Source organism: Phyllostomus hastatus, unplaced genomic scaffold, assembly GCF_019186645.2.
Source record: "Phyllostomus hastatus isolate PE091 unplaced genomic scaffold, TTU_PhHast_1.1 phas_contig_210, whole genome shotgun sequence".
Taxonomy (NCBI): Eukaryota; Metazoa; Chordata; class Mammalia; order Chiroptera; family Phyllostomidae; genus Phyllostomus; species Phyllostomus hastatus.
In genome coordinates, this window is record NW_025333737.1 from 8,095,295 (window position 1) to 8,115,981 (window position 20,687).

Below are 20,687 nucleotides of genomic sequence, written 5' to 3' on the forward strand. Positions count from 1 at the left end.
GGATGGGAGGGACGTTTGCTGTGCACCTTCTCTTTTACTCTTTGCACATCGAATCCTGTGAATATATTCCCTATAATGAATAAACAAATAAGCCCCTGGGGCCACGCCCCTGGGATCATTCCTCACGAGATGGAGAAGGAGGCCGCAGGTCAGCCGGGGGCTGTGCCTCCTGCCCACCTTCACTGCTCCTCACCCCAGAGGATCCAGGCTTGGGTCCCCCTCCCTGGAGGGACCACATAAACAGGGATGACCGGGAGCTTGGGAGGTCAGGCTGGTGAGGAGAGGTTCGTTGGGGTCAAAGGGCCGAGAGTGATGGCCTTTGAAGGGGAGCTGTCATTTCCTTGCTGTCCCAGTGTCCTTGAGGAAGCAGGACACAGTCTCCACCCATAGCAGAGAGGCTGAGGCAAGGCCTCTCTATCAGTAAGGCGCATTGGGTAACCCAGGGGCCACAGCAGATCCTTTGTTGGTGGCTGGGGACCATTGGGCTTCACATCTGTGAGGAAGCCAAAGAACTTGCCAGGCAATCTCACCATGCTTGGCACAGAGCCCTTAATGACCCCCGCCTTGGGTGGGGATCGGGGATCCTCCCACACCTCCCTTGTCTTCCTCCCTGAGCCTCCCTACCTCATCCCAGCACCTCCCACTCCCCACCGGTGACTCAAACACTTGTCACTCATTTGACAGGCATTTGCTTCCTCTTGTAATGTTCACATCAAAGACAGCCCTCGTCCCCATCTTACAGATGGGGAAACTGAGGCTTGCAAGGTTCTAGAACATGGCCAGGCCACACTCCTAAGAAAGAGCAGGTGTAAAGTCAAGTCTAAATTTCTCGGAGTCAGAAGCTCCAGCACTTTCTCCACGTTTCCCCTGTGGCTGGGTCAGGGGTGCGCTGCTGCACAGGGCATGGCATCTGCCCCCTGTGCCCGGAGAGGCTGGGCTGGTCCAGGTCCTTGCCAGGCTGGCAGCCACAGGTGGGTGGGGCAGGTTGAGCAGCCGGCTGAGTGTGTCCCCAGGGCCCCAGAGGAAGCTCTGCTGGGATAATGATCGCTGTGACTGTCATTATCAGGGGTGCTTACAGCAAACTGAGACATTGGCCAACTGCCTCTGCCGCTGGCCTGGGAGGCAGGGGGGACCAGAGCTGTAATTTGGGTGGAGTGAAGCGGGTTTCCCTGCTTGGGAAAGGCAGTGACGGAACTGTTACTTTAAATAATGTTGCCTACAAGCCAGAAATAGGCCGTCTGGGGGAGGGAAGCGGGAGGAGCAAGACTGGGGCTGTGTGCCCTGCCCTGCCTGTCCAAGCAGCACCTGCCCCCAACTCCAGGGCAGGGGTGGGGGAACCAAGGGGAAGTCCAGAGCCAGCCCAGCCTCAGGGAGGGGCAGTCCTGTAGCCCGCCAGCCTGCCTCGGAGCCCCAGGGTCAGCCTGGGGGTTTCTGGCTAAAGCAAATGGCCATAGAACCTTCCACAGAAATCTACTCTTATTAAAGCTTAAAATTCACCACACATCACTGACATCAGCAAACAAACCCAGACCCAATGGGTCCCCAGTGTCTTTTTTATAATGTATACTTAAATTACCTGCTCGCAGTGCATTTTTTAGCTTTATTTTTTTAATAAAACCAATACATGCATCCAATAAAGAAAATTCTGTTGGCATAGAAAGGCGTAAAATCAAAAGTGGAAGTCCCTCTCCCTCCCCACCCCGGCACCTCTCACACAAGGGCGATAATGCACACCGCAGGATCCACCTCGAAAACATTGTACACACATGCCAGGTATACATGTGATTATGTGTATATACATCTATGCTCTTTCAGCTTACCCACGTGGTATCATATCATTTACACTATTCTTTGACTTTTTTTTCCGTCCTCAAACTCTAATGACTTTTATTGGGTCAATTTGCATGACCCTAAACATTAAACTAGGGTTTGGTAGCCTGTATCGATAAACAACAACTTAGCAAGAGAGTTGAGCATACGTGATCGCTCTTGCCCCAACACTCAGCTCTGCTATTGTTTAGCTTATTACTTCCTCGTGCTTTTGTTTCCATAAACACCCACCTCCTCCAGCCTCCGCCCCATGCCCGGTGCTCCGTGCATCCTGGGGACCCGCTCGCCTCATTCCATGCGGGGGTTCCTGTGTCCTCTGTGGCTGCGGCCTCATTCAGTGAGCCAGCCTATTTCTGATGGTCACTTAGGTTGCCTCAAGGTTGTTGTTTGTTTATCTGTGCCATTACCAGCAGCACTACAGTGAAATCCTTGCACTTATTTTTTTTTTGCCACATTTTTGCAAGTACATCTAAAAGGCCTGCTCCCAGGAGTGCTACCACTAGGTCAAAAGGCTTGCATATTCTTAACCTGACATATTTTGTTCAAAGACTAGATCAGTTTCCGCTTCCAGCAGCCTGTCTGATGGCACGCCTCCCCTCCCCCTCGCTCCTGTCCACCCTGGGCGATCACACATGAAAGCCTCTGACAGACTCATATGTCAGCGAGGTTTTGACTGGGCTTTGTTTCATTGTGACAGAGGGTGAGCATCTCTTTTGACAGTTTGTTGGTCACTTCTGCTCATTTTCCTCTCCCTGGTGCTATTGAATAATATCCAGCTCCATTTCCAAAGATAGAGAGCTTTTCCAGCCAATCTCTCCCTCCATCTCCCCTATCAGGTCACCCCATCGCTTTCGAGACCCAAACAGTTTCCCCGAAGCTGTTCCCCCGCCCCGCAGGAGAGATGGGGGCAGAGACGAGCCAGAGCCCTGATGAGTGTGGGGGTGGGTTTGGGGAGAACCAGAAGCTTGCCAGAGCTGGGGCGCCCGCTATCTCCCCATCACCACGCTGTACACAGTAAGGACAGACAGATAAGAGCTACAGCTGGTGGCAGAGATAAGAGGCTTGGAAGGCCAGAAGGTTCTGGAGAATGCTTGGAAGCCAGAGTGAGTTGGCGTTCTGTCCCAGGGCAGAAAGTGGGGCTGGTTAGCAGCTGGGCTTGGAGTCAGAAAGGCTCTGTGGGACCCTGGCCCTGCCTCCCGCTACCTGTACCGCCACAGGTCACTGAGGGGACATGTGTGAACCTCAGTTTCCTCACCTCTGAAGTGAGGGCAGCCCCCACGGGACTGGCATGGAGATGAAATGAAAGGCTGTCAAATGCAGACGCACGACCATTTGCACCTGTCCACACAAAATGAGGAAACCGAACCTAGTGTAGTGAACTTTGCAGAAAACTTGTTTAAAATTTGCTCAAATGGCTTTTATGCTGAGATTACATTTCTTTCTCGTGGTCTCAAAAATGTCCTTTATGTAAAATGCTGACCATTTCTATTTTTCTCTCCCTGCCTGGCACTTTCTCTCTCTCTTGATTTGATCCTCAAATTTTTTTTTTGGTCTGTTTGCTTTTTGGTTGGCTGGTTTTAATGATCTTACTTGGCAAAATAAAAAGTGGACAATCTATGTCAACCCCTATTTCTTTAAGTGTTACTGGCCCCTGATAGCCACTCGTCCGGGAACTGCTCTGTGAAATGCGGAAATGTGTGAAAATCACTTAATACAGCGTCATCATTGGGAGATGATGATGGGGATGATGATGGTGGGGATGATGACGATGATGATGATGATGATGATGATGATGATGATGATGATGATGATGATGGGCCCCAGCTGGAATTCAAATACAAGTAGACTTAGCAACTCCTGGGAATAAGGTCGCTCTGTCCCAGAGTTCACATAGCCTAAGGGTGGGTGGCGGTGACTTTATCCAGCAAGTCATCTGGGCAAACCCTAGGACACCCAAGGATGGGGGAGATAGCCTAGACACAAGCCCCTCAATTCACTGAGGCACAAGCCCCTCAATTCACTGATGTCTGTGCTGGGCCATTCATCCCCTGAGGGTAGGAAAGGTGGTCCCAGAGCCGGTGCCAGTGGAACTAGCGCCTCCGTCCCAGAGAGCCTCACACACCCATGTCTCAGTGCCAGACGCTCCTCTCACAGACCCAGCCTGGCCTCCTCCCTGCTTCTCAGCCAGGTGAGCTCCCCACACTCCTGCTCCTTGGCTGCCTTTCCCCCCACACCAGACTCTGCTGCTTCTCGGGCCAGTCACATGCTCCCAGTGTGGGCTCCCAAGGGGCCTCCTCAGATTCATACATCCTGGCCCAGGGTCCCGAGCACAGAAGGCCCAGCTGTCCTGCTCAGAAGGCTCTGCTTTCCTCTCCATAAAGCCGCAGTGGAGCTGTCTGTAATTTTAAGGATGGTATGATGCAAGGCATTTGGGGAAACATGTAAATTTCCCTGTGTCTGTTGCCTCCATCCATTTTGATTACTACCACAGCACAGTCCCATACCTGGCCAAAAGAAAATGCCCCCACCTTTCTCAGTCATGTAAGTCACAGGAAGGGAGGACAGGAGCCTCCAACAGACCCAACACAGTGCTGGGAGGCCTGGCCACAGCCAGGGTCAAGGGCTCAGTCACAGCACCTCCCCTCTTTGGGAAAGTTCAGGCTTCTTGGACACCTGAGCAAATTGCCTGTTGGCAGGACTCTCCTATTGATAAGGACCTTTCTGTGACCCCATGACATGGCTAGAGAGTCAAGAGCTCCCAGTTGCTCTTCATACCAAAAGAGAGTGATGTGGCGACTTCTGCCCTCTGACCCCAGTCTGACCTGTGCATCCCTGCAACTGCCTGCTTGCTCACTGGTTGTCTCATCTGTCCCCAGGTACATGATCACCAGCCTGGACCGCACCCACGCTGGCTTCTACCGCTGCATCGTGCGTAACCGGATGGGCGCCCTGCTGCAGAGGCAAACCGAAGTCCAGGTGGCCTGTGAGTACAAGGGTGGCTGGGGGCAGGGCAGCGAGAAGCAGGGGAAGGTCTGCAGCGTCTGCATCCACCAGCCACACTCCTTTGTGTTCACTGGGGGCTAATAGTGGCCCACCCCACTTACCCGGGCCAGTACTGTCATTCTACAGTCGATGCAACCAAGGCCTGGTGAGGAGGCAGGAGCTCTCGAGGCCACATGGCTGATAAGTGACACACACACCCAATGGCTCTGAGTTTAGGGCTCTTTAAATGGGACCAGCTGCTTTGTATTTTAAAAGGAGGTCCCATCACCTGTTTTGAGGGTCTCCTCCAGGGTTGGCCTCCCCCTTGGAGGGGGTCTTCCTAATGGCCAACCTGAGCCTCTCTTGCTTGACATCCCAGGGCCCCTTATAAACTTAACTTCCCCACCCTCCAACTTGCTCAGGCCTGGAGCAATACAGTGCAGTTTCCCCCCAACCCTCAGAGGGCATTGGGAGGTGCCTCAGGGTGGGCACCATAACCCTAAGAGGGGAGATGACAAGTGGGGGTTTCTGGGAGGGGCCAGCGGGCAGAGGGTACAGTGGGAGGCCCTCGCTGAGCCTTCAGGGTAACAACATTCTCCGAAGTACCACCAATGCCCAGACGGACAGACAGAAAGGGGAAGGCAGCTTCAGGAGAACCCAAGGGCCTCTCAGGGCCCGGACCCCAGAGCACACGTCACACCCTCTCCTGTGACTCAGTCTCCCCTTCCCGGTCCTACCCCTGGTCCTAAAGTAGCTGCTATGTGCAGAAAATGTGCCCCACTCGGGCTGTTTCATGCTGGGCATTTTAGGGGGAGAGGTGCAAGGGTGCCCACTGCTCCAGAGCCCACAGGGGCTGGCCTCCGACTTCGTGCGAGAGAGAGCTTGCTGTAGTCCTTGGAGAAAAGTGGGGGAGAGAAACCCAGTAGGAATCCTCAAGTGAGACAAAGAGCATTTATAATAATTATGGAAAACAAGCATAATCAGAAGTGGAGGACAACTTGTCCCCATAAATCAGCACTAAAGGCAACTCGACTTACTCCAAAGAGTGGGAACGAGCTGACTTGCAGTGGCAGACCAGGGTGCTGTCAGGGGGCGGGAGGACTCCCTCAGAGCCTCGTTTAGCTGGTGCCGAGTCCAGCGGGGCGGGGCAGCTATGGGGCAGCCTCCATACAGACAGCACATGCATGTGTGTGCACATACATGTGCAAGTGTGGGGACACTGTTGTGGGTTCGTGCATGTGTGTACAACTGTGTGGATCTGGATCCGTCTGCTTCTCTGTCCCCATTTGTGAGATAGAACATATGTGTTCACATGTGTGTGTCTGTTAGTGTGCATGCATGCATGTGTGCAGATATGCATGGCCAGGTTGGTCTGCCTCTTGGCCATCCATGACTAGGGTGAGGGTGAGACAAATGAGGCATGGAGGTTACAAAACTTAAGGAGGCACTCCCTCTCAAATGCTCATTGTGCACTTGCAGGACCATGAGAGTGGGTGCCTCCTTAAACTTTTACCCCACTCACCCTATCCCAGTCCTGGGCCTCTCCCAACTGTGTGCCCTCCAGTCTCCTGCATCTGTCTGTCTGTCCATCTGTCTCTCTTACACGGTCACACAGTCTGAGGCTGGGTGGGGTACGGCAGTTTCTCCAGATCCCCGAGTCTCTCCTTGGCAGTGTCCGCCTCCCCAGGCAGGAGGGTTTTGTCCTGGGATGGCAAGCAGCCAGCACCAATACCTGCTGCCCTAGCAGCTCTCTCCAGGGATCCTACCCCCCAACCCCCTCCCCAAAGAGAGTTTGTGAATTGGGTTCTAATGAGAAATGAATAAGGCAGCTGTGCTAACAACTACTGATAATAGCAAAGTCATTACAAAAAGATTCTTTACATGTTTTTAATTACAGCAATTAAGGGGAAGTCAATAAAACATCAACCCCTCCCCAGCTCCCTTCCTGTCCCCATCCCAGTCTCTTCTTGGTTTTGTTAAATTCTCCATAAATTTCTGGCATGCAACAAGTGCACTGAATGGCTGAGAGGGTTGGGAGAGCCTTCCTGACCTCCAGGTGTCTACATCCAGACCCCGCAGGCACCTCTGTGTTCCTCTCACCTGGGCAGCCTCCCAGCCGTGGTTCGGACTCCAAGCCCAGCACCAAACCTGCCCACGCTCTGCAGGGCAAAGGGGTCCTGCCCCCTGGGGAGCCACGCTGCTTTCCGTTATAGTGGGGACTCAGTCACCTCTACAAAGTGGGACTTGAGAGCCTCAAGCCTGTTGTCACATGGGCTGGTGCTGATGCCCCAAATGTCACTTGTTTTTCTTAACTCTCATCTAGTGTATGGAACATAGAATATTTAGATGCCATGCACTGGTTCAGGATAACATTATTGTGTCTTTCCGGAGCACCCATGTTACCTGAATATTTCATTCCCCCGCGAAACAACTGTAGCTGTCCACCTCCTACATGCCAAGCTCAGTTCAAGGCCATGAGGACAAGGGGACAAGACCAAGATACTCATCCCTGCCCTCAAGTAAAGTGGTGGGGGCAACAAAAGTTAAAAGGAAAATATAGAATGGAATATAAGCAATAGGTGGCCCCCGAAGAAAAATAAAATGTTATAAGGCAAAATGAAGCCAGGTGGGGCAGACAGAGGCTGGGGCAGGGGTCCTATTTGAAACGGAGTCTGAGGGAGGCCGCCTGAGGAGGTGGCACTAAGCACAGTCTCAAAGGAAGCAAGGGAGTGAGCCACACAGAGAGACAGGTCTTTCCAGGCCAGGGAATAGCGAGTGCAAAGGCCCTGGGGTGGATTCGGGTGTCAGAGGCCGGGTGGCTGGAGCACAGTGAAGGAAGTGGAGAGTAAAAGATGTTGCGGAGGAGGTGGGGGTTGGGGACAGACAGTGGCAGTCTAAGATGTGGTCGGCGCTTTGGTCGTTACTCAGAATGCAAGTAGAAGTCATGGATGGTTGGGGACAATGTCATGACACCATTTGATTGGAGGGAGAAGCATTATTTTATAATAAACAGATAAAACCACAATGAAATGCCACCCCATGCCCACCAGATTGGCAAAACCCAGAGTCTAGCAAGACCAAGCATCGGCAGGCACTCCCAGCTCTGCTGGTGGGAGTGTGTAAGGAGCTAAACAGGTGCCAGTTTGGAAAAGAGTTTGACATGATCTTATCAAGTTACTACATTCACAGCCTCCAAGCCAGCAACCCCTCCTCCGGACACAGACTCTGGAGATGGTTCCTAGCCAGCCAGCAAGCCACTGAACACCAACCCAGCCTGCGGCAGCACTGTGCCACCTCCATCCACGGGCATCCGTGCAGCCATGAAAATGACCAGACTGAATGCAGGGACGTAGACAGAGCTCCAAAACTGTGTTGCACCAAAAAAAAGCAAATCACAGTAGATGACATGCAGAATAATCCCAGGTGTGAAGGGCTTAGGGACAGACTAAATTAACCATAAATTGTTTGCAGATGTGTCTCTGTGGTGACACTTGGTGGGAGGGGGGTGGGGGGGCAGCAATGGCATGACTGACTCAGAGTGTGGGATGGCAGTCCCCTCCAGAGAGGGCTGCAGTGGGGGATAGGGGAGGCCTGGTAGAGTTCTCGCCCCTGAGCTGGGTGCTGGGCACACGAGTGTTTGTTTTGTTCTTCTTTAAACTACACATGTAATTAGATTCATGTTTTTGTGTTTTGTGATGACACATTTCGTGGTAGAAACTATTTTAATAATAAATAAAAGCACTGAATACAGTCTTCAGGTGCATAATTTACAAGACTTTTAAGACATAACAAAGACATCAGGACTAATTTTTGTACCACCTCCCGCTGTGTCCCAGGCCTATGCTTCATTGCTCGTGGGGCATCAGTTGGGCGGGTCAGCACAGCAGGGCAAACACCGTGTTTTTAGAGCCGTGAGCCTTGGACAGGACATGCAGTCAACCTCAGTCTGTTTCTGCCGCAGTGTGAGGGGGTTTCCTGGGAGACCCTGGACCCCCAGCCCCTGTCACCGTATGGCCCTCCTGCTCTGGAGCCTTTCTTCTGCACGGGGCAGCTGAGGGAACTCCCTCTTAGTGGCCCCTGCTGCTGCTGTTCCGTACCTGCATGGCTGTGTCCTGGGCCTGTGAGCAGAGGCAAGGGGCTCCCTGAGCAGACCCAGGAAGCCCATGTGACAAAGCAAAGCAGAAAGAATGGGAACGTGCTGGGGGCCTGAGAGCTGCAGTGAGGCAGAGTGATTGTGGGATGGAAAGGTGGAGGACACTATCAATTATAACACTGGAACCAAGGCGCCCGTCCTTCGTCCATCCATCCCACCATACGTACACACGTACCTACACACATATACATATGCATACCTACATGCATCCCACTATACACAGATGCACATGTGCATATATACATACATGCATGCAATTATCCATGCCTCCATCCTTTCATTCCTCCTTCCCTTCATCCATCCATCCCAGTATACACGCATATACATATAATTAATTGTCCATGCTGCCATCTCTCCATTCCTCCCTTTATCCATTCATTCCTCCGCTCATCCAACTACATGTACATACATGCATACATACACACAGACAGACAGGCAATTTCCATGCTTCCATCCCTTCCTCCTCCTTCCCTCCATCCACCCACCCCTCCTCCATCCATCCATCCATCCATTCTTTCATCCTTCCACTCATCCAACAGCCGTATATACATTCACCCTCCATGCCTCCTTCCCCCTCCCATTCATTCCACCATACGTGCATACAGTCATCCATCCCTTTATGCTTCCTTTTCTCCATCCATCTACCCCTCCTTCTATCATCCATCCACCCGTCCATCATTTATCCATCTCTCCATTCATTCTTTCATCCCTCCTCTCATCCAACTACACACACATATATACATACAATCATCCATCCTCCGTCCTTCCTTTCATCCATCCAAACATCCATCCATCCGCTGAACAAACCCATGACCCTGCCCTGCTAGCATTCTTTTATTTCCTCTAATTAACCCTTTTCTCTGACCTCCCAGCCTTCACATCCCCTCTTCCCTCTGGACCATCACCTGCCCCCCAACAAGCACACATGCAAGCTTAGCCAACTCCTGCTCTTTATTTACATCTCTCCTTAACAGGAACCTCACCCCACCTCCCCATCTAAAGTAGGTTCCCCTGCTGCTGCCTCTCACAGAAGGGCCCTGTTTCTTCTTCCTAACGGTCAACACAGCACGTCACTGAATGTTTGTCTGTGAGCGGGTTTGCTGATGATGCCTGTCTCCCTGACCAGACTGGAATCTCCACAAGGGCAGGGGCCAGGTCTTTCTTCAGCCCCAGCCCAGAGCCTGCCTGGCCCACAGCGGGGGCTCAGGAAGAGTCACTACATGATGGCATCTGATGAGTTCAGAGGGAAACGCTTCTGTGCAAAGCACCGGGCCAGGTGTCTTGTAGGGATTTGCTCACGCGTACAACCAAGTATAACTGCCTCTTAAAGCTTACAATGTATTAGAAAGAGATAAAGAATGCGAGAGAAGAATTTTAATGCGGGGCATGAGTCATGGAAGAGGTGGAGAGGGAATGCAAAGGGGGGCCAGGTTTGAGTGCTGGCCCTGCCCAGCCCTAACTGCTTAGCATTGGATAAGCCACTCCATCTCCATGAACTTTAATTTCCTCACTGACGAAATGGAGCTAATAAAACTTGAGAGAGGAAAAAGAAACACTATTACCATGAAATTGCTTTAAATTGTTCAAATATATCTTCAGAGTTCTCTGAAAAGTTTTTTTTTAAATAGATAAAATTATTGTAAGAACTGGAATCAATGTGATTTATTGATGCAATTTTTTAGAGGCAGAGCCAAGGACTAGCAATTAATAAACAACTAAACACGTTTGCTTATGAAAGCCGCGCTTCTCATGTCATGACGATGACCAAACGAGACAAGGCGCACGAAGTCCACCCTGAAAGGACCGGACGTGGGGTCGGCGTTCGACACGTCTCTGTCCTCTCATTCCGTTCTGGTGCCACGGGGTGATCTTTGTGGAAGTAGTTAATGTTTAAACTAAGCTTTGAAAGATATAGAGGATTCTAATATTTTAACACTAGAAATATTAGGCATAGTGTTTAACACTTTAATATACTCTTCCCATTTCCATGGCCGCAGAACAACCCAGCCCAGCACATCATGGTGTGGAGCAGGGGTGTCCGGCCCGTGGGCCAACGTGCAGCCCAGGAGGGCTCTGAACGTGGCCCAACACAAAATTGTGAATTTAGTTAAAACAGTCTGAGATTTTTTTAAATATGTAATCTTTATTTTTTACGTATGTTTTTATTGTGATTATGTGTCTCAATGTATTTAATGTGTGGCCCAAGACAGCCCTTCTTGGACACCATTCATTTCTCACACTCACAGATTCTGTGACTCAAATATGGGCAGGGCACGGTAGGGAGAGCGTGTCTCTGCTCAGTGATGACTGAGGGCTCAGCTGGAAGACTCGAAGGCCAGGGGCTGAAATCATCTGAGGGTTCACACACGCATTCACATGTTTATGTTGATGCCGGCTGTCATCTGGGGACCCCCGCCCCACTCCTTCCCACCTGAGCTGCTCCCACATCTGTGTGGACTAGATTGAGCTTCCTTTCAACATGGTGGCTGGATTCCAAGCAAGAGCATCTGGAGTGAGAGATCCAGGTGGGAGCTGTCTCCTTTGGATGACCTAGCCGTGAAGGTCACACAGCTTCACTTCCGGCCTATTTATTCATCAGAAGAGCACATGGGATGGGAGATAAATATTGGTGCTGCCACCTTTGGGAAGATACAGCCTGATGCCTCTATTACCATGTGACCCCGACTATAGCCTACAAGGGAGGCACTCTTCTTAATTCCATGTTAGAGAGGAAATTAAAGCTCAGCAAGGTCAAAATGCTGCCCGAGGCCATGCCTCATAAGTAACAGAAGTCAAACTTGAACTCAGGCCTCAATGACTCCAAAGCCGCCACCTTTAGACCCACTGCCTGCCAAATTTAGAACATAGAGGCCAACTGTGGGTTTTACTTCTTGAGACACTTGATTGGCTAGGTCCCTCTGGGATGCTGCAGACACAGTGCCTTGGTGAACCATGGCTTGTTCTGATAGCATTCCACCTGGGGCCTCATGCAAAGAGGGGCCTGAGGTGAGACACAGGTTGTAAGTAATTCAACATGGCAGGAAGAGCACATCACATGGTCGGGGCGTTACGAGAGGAAAGGTTGGTTGGGGTCAGATTAGGGAGGGACCTTGAACTCAGGCAAGGAAATTTAGACTTTCCTGGGGCAACGAGGGGATTCCAAAGGTTCTGAGCAAGTCAGTGACAAAAATTAATCAGCAACAGTGGAGAAGGAGGGGACCACATTGGGAGTCAGTGCATACAGCCAGAGTGACAGACTCATTTAGCTTATGGGTGGGGCCTGTGGGAACACAGGAGCCTTGGTAAATGCAGGTGACATCTCAGAGGAAGAGCTAAGGGACTTTGCAGGGGACAGGGAGGTGGAGCACCACAAAAGTTTCCAAGGGTCTGAGTGGAGGTGATCTAGTTAGGTGCGGGGATTTGGAGGGGAGGGGGTGCTATTAACAACTCAGAAAGCAAGAAGGAGGGCCTGGCAAGGACGTAAGAAATGCCCAGTATTTCCTGTTGGAGCTCGGAGAAGAGCCTGAGCAGACACGAGAGACTGTGCAGAGAGACGGGGGTCAGAACCATTAGATTAGGCAAGGAGAGAATCAAACCCAGGGCTCTGGAAAACGAGAGGGCAGGCTAGTGGTTCTCAAACCTTGCCCTGCGGCAGAATGCTCCCAGAGCAAGTGGGGACTCAGGGGCCCAGGGGCAGTGATGCGGGGTCTTTCTGTGACCTAGGAGGCAGGAAGGGTGGGGGGAAGTCTGTGGGTTCACGAAGTTTCCAGGGGATTCTGAGACCCACCAAAGGGTAAGAACCACAGGCTTGAGCCCAAACAGTACTTCTCAACCCCGCCTTGCATTTGAACCATCTTTAGAAACACTGACGTCTGGGTCCCACCCACCCCAGGAGCCAGGCAGTCTCTGCCACTGGCCTGGCTCCTGACCCCTGCATGTGCTCTTCCCTCCGCAGACATGGGGAGCTTCGAGGAGGGCGAGAAGCACCAGAGTGTCTCCCACGGAGAAGCCGCGGTCATCCGAGCCCCGCGCATCGCCAGCTTCCCCCGACCCCAGGTGACCTGGTTCCGGGACGGCCGCAAGATCCCACCCAGCAGCCGCATGTGAGCACCCTGCTCTGGGTGGAATGGCAGGGCGGGCCGGCCCTGGGAGAGGAGGTTTGGGGCCAGATAGAGCCCCCAAGTGCTGAGCAGGGCCCCATTCGCTGAAGCAGACTTGTATAGCTCTTCTGGGACGTAGCCAGGCTGGGGACCTCCCCGATGACAAAGTCTGGTTTACTAGGGCCTCTCTGGGAATGTACGTGCGAAGACTTGGAGCCGGGACAGCTCAGGTGCCTTCCTGGGGAATCCTGGGTGCCGGCTTCATTCTCATAGGAGAACGGTTCTGCGTCCCAGGGCACTTCAGAAACCCAGACAGGCCAGACAGAAGCGCCGTCCCTGTGGCTGTAGGCCCAGGACTCAGGCCAGCGAAGGCCAGGGGGCACAGGGCACACTGGCATGTCCCAGGCAGATGGGGTGGCCCCTGGGTGTTCCCGGTGTGCGGGTGCGGCTGGGTGTCCATGGTGTGCTGGGCCTCTGTGTGTTTTGGCCGCCCAGAGGTGGAGAGGCCAGGGGGCCCAGCAGGAAGAGAACACATGGCTCTTTCAGCCCTAACAAAACCCCTCTGTGTGGGGGCCCAAGGCATCGGTTGTGGCAGCCTGGCTTGTGGGCAGGATCGAAGGAGCCAGCACCTCCACAGAGGCCGGTGGGGGTAGGGGGAGCAAAGCATTTCCTCCCTGAACACACCCAGACCTCCTGGTTCCCCTCAGGCTCCGGAGCCAGCCCAGGCTCTCCCTCCAACACTCCAGCTTCCCCTACTCCCAGAAAAGGAGCAGGACTACCCTGTCCTGGTCTCCTGGGATGGCAGGTCGACTGTGAGTGGAGCCCATCCTGTAGCCCATCTCTGTAGGAATTGGGAGCTGAGATGGACAGTTCTTGCCTTTGGGGACCTTGACATTTAGTGAGGGAAACATAATAATAATAATAATAATAATAATAATAATAATAATAATAATAATAATAATGGCTGTCACTTATGGGGCACCTGCTGTGTTCTAGGCCTGGGTTAAGCACACCCCACAGTCACCCTCCCCTCTGGAACAGGTGCACACCTCCAAGGAAGAGAGGCTGTGTCTCCTTCCCTTCTCAGTCCCCAGAGTGCATGCTCCAAAAATAGGTGTGGAATGAGAGACCCCTACAACAACCCTGTGAGGCAGATAGTTGGATCCCCACTTTACGGATGGTAAAATGAAGACCCCAGAGTTTAACTACTTTGCCAAATCTTACCACAGCTGGTTCTGGGCTTGCTGGCTCCAGGGTCAGGGTCCTTGACTCCATCTTGCATAGAAGTTATGTGAGAGGAGGTTCAAAGTTATGGGGGGAAATAGATGAAGTGACAGCGCTGGGGAAGAACCAGTCCTGGTCTAGTGATTCTCAACCTGGTGACAGATTGAAATCATTTGGGACAACTTAAAATATACTGACCTTTAGATCCTACCCCCTACACATTCTTCCCTCACTAAATAGGATGTACCCTGGCATCAGGACTTTTAAAAGTTCCTCCGTGATTCTAGCGTGCAGCCATGGTTCAGAACCACTGTCCTAGAATGTATCAGTTACCTACCGACATAATAATGCTGTATAACAAATGGTGTTTGTCACGATGAATCTGACTGGGGCTGGGCTCTCTCACTTGTCCGGGGTTGGCTCGCTACTGGCGGATTAGAATGGCCAGGTGACTCACCTGTGCTCCACGTGTCTCGCCCTCCAGCCAGCCTGCCTTGCATCCTCTCTGGGCAACTATGAAAGAGCAGGAAAGGAAGCAGCAACAGATTTTTCAAGCCTCTGCTAACTACTCATTGACCAAAGAAAGTCACATGGTAGCACTCAGACTCAAGAAGCAGAAAAACAGCCGTGGCTGGGGTGGCTCAGTGGACTGAGTGCCAGCCTGTGAACCAAAGGGTTGCCAGTTCTATTTCTAGTCAGGGCACATGCTAGGGTTGTGGGCCAGGTCCCTAGTTGGGGGCGCGTGAGAGGCAACCACACACTGATGTTTCTCTCCCTCCCTTTCTCTAAAAATAAAATAAAATAAAAGAAGCAGAGAAACTGAGTCTGCCTCTTGAGGGAGAGGACCTGCTGTCACATGGCAAAGGCTGTAGATACCGAGCGGGTGAGGAATTAGAGTGAAACCCCAGGTTTGCAGGTGGCCTCCTGCTGTGTGAGGCCGAGCATACATATGCCCTTAAACCTAACTAAGGCTCAAGAAACCAGCAGAGTGTGCACAACCTTTGACAGTGAAAGTGAGGTTGAATCATAGAACGCTATGCCCCACAGGTGCTGAGACAGGTGATTCCCGCCCCTTCCTAGGTCCCTTTTCTGAAGTTACGGCCCATGTCCGGAGTTATCGACGGCAGCATCCTGCAAGCCACCCACTCGGACGTGGCTTCCTGGGGTGCTGTGTTGAGAAGGATTCTGAGGCCTCACCAAGACTCATGGGAAAGATCCCCAGGAAGGGTTAACAATGTGTGCCTTGGCTGCGGGAGGGGACGCACTGCTGTGCCCTGACAGGCGAGACCCTGTCCCCGTCCTCACTCCCATCATCCCCTTTCCCGACACCTTTCCACCTCCCTTTCTCTTCCCTGGCCTCTGCCCTCACCCCCTTTCCCTCCCCCACCGCCTCTGGCCTGGGACAGAGCCGTCTCAGGGAGCACACGCAGGGGCACGCCCCTGCCTCGCCGCTGTCTCCGGCACTCTCACCAGACAGGAGCATGCGCTGTGGTGACGTTTAGCTCAGCAATTACAGCCGAGTGAAGTTCCTAACCCGAGGAGAGGTTCCTGGTGGCAAAGTCTCTGGTGTCTCTTTGCCCGAGACACACATCTGGTGAATGTGATCAGCCAGAGGGGTGTGCGGGGTGCCGCTCTCCCTGCCGGCGCAGGCAGTGATTAGCAACAACACCTCCTCCACTCCCGGGTGCTCGCTGATGACTGGAGACAAGATTCCTAACAAAGACGCGTGCTGGGGGCTCGGGGCAGGTTCTGGGATGATGTATCTTATTCTTAATTAAGTTATCAATTGAGCCCCCATGGAGCAGAGAAATTAGGCTGGCTTATTGAAGTACTGGATGCAAGGTGGGGTGCAGAGACCTAGTAAATTGAAACCAGGGGAGTATGGCTGAAAACATAACCCAGCCCCTGCCTATGCATGGAGTCCTGCTGGCCACAGAACTCTGCCGGCTTATTTCAGCCTGGGTGCCTCTGGGGGAAGCCGGCTGGACCCCTCCTGAGGGCCAGAAACAGCCTGTGCACTTTGGAAGAGCGGTCCAGGGTTGTTCCAGAACCATCTGTGGAGGGCTGTAAGCCCAGGGACCTCCCCTGTCCCCCTCCTGAGGACAGAGGGAGGACAGGCCAAAGGCCCACTGTCACTTCACAGTCTCTGCTTCCAGTTCCACTCCACAGTCGGAACACGAACCCAGGCCCTGTGGGCCCTGGTCCGGAGTAGTGTCCTCTGGTGCTAGTTAAAGCATCGCTAGCTGCAGAAACAGACTCCCAAACTCAGGGACTTGGCTCCATAGATGTCTATTTCTTGCTCATTTAAAGGCCCACCATGGGTGAGGGATGGGAGGGGTGGTCCCCTCCACAATCATTTAGAGGCCTGGGCTCCCCAGTTGCTCTGCTCTGTCAGAGGGGCAGCAGGAACATGGGGGTCGCTCAGGGGGGTCCTGTGGTCCAAGCCGAGAATCAGTGCACATCCCTTCCCCTACACCCCGCTGGCACAGCCATATTGACCCACCTGGATGCAAGGGGGGCTGGGATGGGTGGCCCCTGACCCCCCAGCAGCCACCCCACTCTATGGAGGGCACCGCTGAAGCTGAAGTAGACAGTGACTGTCTGTCTCCTCAGTATGCCACCCCACCTAGGACAGGGCATCTCAGCTATGACACAACTGACATTTTGGGCCCCACAAATTTTCGTGGTGTGGGGCATTGCAGGATGCTTAGCAGGATCCCTGACCTTTACCACTAGTTGCTAGTAGCAGCCCCACCACCTTGACAACCAGAAGTCATTCAGATATTGCCTAGTGTCCCCTGGAGAGCAGAGCCACTCCTGGTTGGGAACCCCTGACCTAGAAGGATCAGTCACAACAAGACAAGCTACAGCTAAAAGGAGAGAAGGCGGTGGGAGAGTCTTCCTGGTCAGGAAGAGGGGATCTGGAGGTGGAGACCTTCTCTGGAGGCCAAAAGGGGGCTCGGGCAGGCAGGTGTACTGGATAGTGGGGCCAGGCCATGTCCCATGTGCCCTGCCCCTCCCCGCCAAAGGCTGTCTTTGGCCTGCACCCACGGTGCAGTGGCAGTGGGAGTGGCCGGGGACTGGTCCAAGTGCACACCTCTCATTAAATTAGCCCTGACCTTGGGCTGCGTGCCAGGTAAGGGCTGTGTGTGCGAGAGAGAGGACACCTCAGGCCAAATGGGGGCAGAACTGAAGCAACGGCAAGAATCAGAACCCCTCGCCCTCGGGGCTGGAAGGAGCTCGCACACGCATGTGCCCCCACCTGGCACAGACGAGGAGACTGAGGCCCAGGAAGAAGCAGGTCGGGCCTCACAGGCCAGGGCCAGAGCTCCGTTCCTGAGCTTCCCCTTGCCCCAGCCAGAGCCCAGGCTCCCTCCCCCCAGCCTTGCCCACCCCACAAACTCCACTGAAGGACAGGGGCCCTGCAGGAGACTTCCAGGTGGGAAAAGGTCATCATCCCTGGCCCATTTTGTTGCTTTTTAACTATTTTAGCCTTGCTCTACCCCTCCTCCCATCACCTCATTAGCTGGAAGTCACAAGAGCTTTCCAGAAAAAAAAAATGAACATTATTAGGGTGCCCAAGAATTGGGGCAGGAGGGCTTTGCCTTTCGAATTCCAGCCCTCTGCTGAGAACTCCCCCAAACTGCGCAGAACCCCCCCTCCAAAACCAGGAGAGGCTGGGAGAGAGCAGGCTGGAGAGGCATTAGCGTGGCTGTTTATTTGAAAGCTTGTTTAAAACTCTGTAACATTCACCTAATGGGAAAATTTGAAAAGAATTCAACTGGATTTGTCCTTGTTAAACTAACATTAAGGATATTTAACAGCTGTCTCGGGCACATCACATTAAAATCCAGAGACAGGCTCGACAAACTAATGGTTTCGTTTGTCATCGGGAGAATGGGCGCGAGGAGATGACAGGCAGAGCCGCCTGGGCAGTGCCCTGGTGCCATCTCACTCACATCAGGCGGGGTCCCCAGCGCCCCGCCTGGACAGGCCCTCCTTCCTGCCGGCGGACCCGGGTACGGAGGGGCCGTGGGAGGGGGGCCAGCAGAGAGAGCTGGACTGAGAGCAGACGGCCCATGTCTGCACCCCACTGCCCAGCAACCTCCTTTTCCCCTCCCCACCAGCCCAGCCGGTCCACTCTGGGCCAGCCTTGGGGAGGTGGACACTGTTGCCATAAAAGGGGGCTGGTGAAGGATGTGAACCCCAGAAGTCCGTGTTACTGGAGGCCTATGCCTTTGAATCAACCTAAACAAATTCAGGATTAAGTTAAGGCACTGATTCTGGAATGGTTCTATTCATTTCTAAATTTATTATCATTGCTCATCATTCATTCATCATTCATTCATCATTCATTCATTCATTCATTCAGGGACATTTCTTCCAGTGTCTGGATACTCCTGGTACATCCCCAGAGATGAGGCAGCCACACACACACACAGCCATCGATGCTGTGGCAGGACAGGACAGAATTCTGAGGGACCTTGTGGGAACAGCCCCCAGCCCGGGTTTGGGGTGGGGACAGGGTGACCTCACATGGACAGCAGTCTGGGACCTCTGGACATGGGCTGTACTTGGGTCTGGCCCCCAGCGCTGGCAGTGTGCTCTCTGCAAATCAAGTGCAGAGAGCGCTTAGAGTTCAGGCATAAGTGCTTCTGGGAGGTGGGCTGGAGGAGGGGTTCTGGGGGCCACCAGCTTCATGTCCTCGCTCCCATCCCCGGGTGCCAGGAGCCCCTGTCCGATGAGTTCTGTTCCCCTTCCCAGAGCCATCACCCTGGAGAACACCCTTGTCATCCTGTCAACGGTGGCTCCCGACGCAGGCCGCTACTACGTGCAGGCTGTTAACGACAAGAACGGGGATAACAAGACCAGCCAGCCCATCACTCTAGCCGTGGAGAGTAAGTAAGCGGCAGTCCCTGGGACTGCTGTGGAGCTCATCATTAAATCTTGAGGATGGGACTCCAGGGGGTCATGAGGAAGATGGAATGGTGCTGGAGGGGGAGGCTGGGGGAGCACAGGGGAAGAGCCCTCCCGAGGAGGGGAAGCTCCAGCTGGGGTGCAGCGTCAGAGCCGAGGCAAGGGGGGGCGCTGCATTTGGGCCCCACCCCCGAGCATCAGGAGAGGGAATGCCTAGCTTGGTGGCCAGCAGGGCCACTAGAGGGCCAGGAAGGGTATGGAGTATGGCGTGTAGGAGAGAGTGTGCATGCAGGGCTTGCCACCCTGGGGCTCAGGTGCAGACTGGGAGAACGCGCCAGGCGGCGGGAAGCTCATTTTTAAACAAATAGACTAACTGCCTGTGTTCAGCCAGCATGTGAAAGTGCTGCTTCTGCTCGGAGCCGGGCCATCCTCACTGATGGGGACACAGGCCATCTGCGACACTCCCGTCCAGAAGTGCCTCTGTGTCCGCCCCCAGAGACCACCCAGCGCTGGGGAAGAAAGAGGCGGAGCCCTCTGCAGTGGCAGGTGCAGAGGGTAGCAGATTAAAAAGGAGGTTCCTTGAGTGTCCTTTGGCAAAGAGGCATTCGTCCAGTTAACACTGAGCCATGAAGGAAATGCTGCTGGGCTGTCCTCCCTGGCCAGGCTGGCCCCCTCCCTCCCTGCGCCCTCCACCCCCGGGTTGAGAAGGTGGGTGCCACCCCAGCAGCTGGCCCAAGCCAGGAATCCCAGAGTGTGTGGGATGAGGCCAGAGCTTCCCGCAGCAGCTGAGCAGCCACACAAGCTGGGGGAGCCAGATGTTTACGTCTCTTCACATCTGTACCAACCCTGCTCCAAACCGAGTCTCATTTATCATCCATGGTCGCTCGAGGACGCGCCGCCAGCAGCAAGATGAGGGTGTGGGCCAGCAAGGGGCCTTCCCCCGTTCCTCCTCTAATCCCAGCCTCTGTCTCTCTGCCAGGGCCTGGAAAGCCCAGAACATTTCCCAGCCTCTTCCATCCCCATTCCTGGGCCTTCCAAGTGCTCACAGAACCCCCTTCCCATTTCCGCAGATGTCTCTTTCCTCCACAGCAGGTTCCAGTCTGCCTAGAAAGAGACCTGGATGCAGGGAAGAGAGTTCCCTTCTGCGTACTGACGTATCGGGGTCACAGGTGTAACCTTAGACATTGACCTGGGCCCAGGGTCACGGTGAGGATGCTGTTTCTGTGGGAAAAGGAATTTAATAACCAGAAGATGCTTTTCCCCATATATTTTCCGGTGACCAGAATACCTAGAGTGTAATGGAATCCAGTCATTGATTGGATTCATGGTCCAAGCCAAGGCCAGCCATCTTCCTGGGTGACGCAGTTTACCATGAAACCAGAGGTTGGAGCCTCCCCTTCTGCATTCCTCCCCAGCACCCAGCCCTCCTGGCCAACTGCAGGGATTGTTCACTCTTTCTCCACGTTAACGCCCACAGCCCT

General features: G+C 53.5%; 1 protein-coding gene across 2 annotated transcripts in view; it reads left to right on the plus strand.

Annotated features, from left to right (window-relative positions):
- SDK2 (sidekick cell adhesion molecule 2) overlaps positions 1-20,687 on the plus strand; it is a 246,277-nt gene that overhangs the window by 138,790 nt on the left and 86,800 nt on the right. Inside the window, exons 3-5 of one of the 2 annotated variants that reach the window (XM_045837275.1) lie at positions 4,707-4,813; positions 12,921-13,068; positions 19,054-19,187. In XM_045837275.1, coding sequence (XP_045693231.1) covers positions 4,707-4,813; positions 12,921-13,068; positions 19,054-19,187 — 389 coding nt within the window. Of the gene's footprint in view, positions 1-4,685; positions 4,814-12,920; positions 13,069-19,053; positions 19,188-20,687 lie in introns of those variants that run through there. The other variant, XM_045837274.1, reaches the window with a different exon arrangement.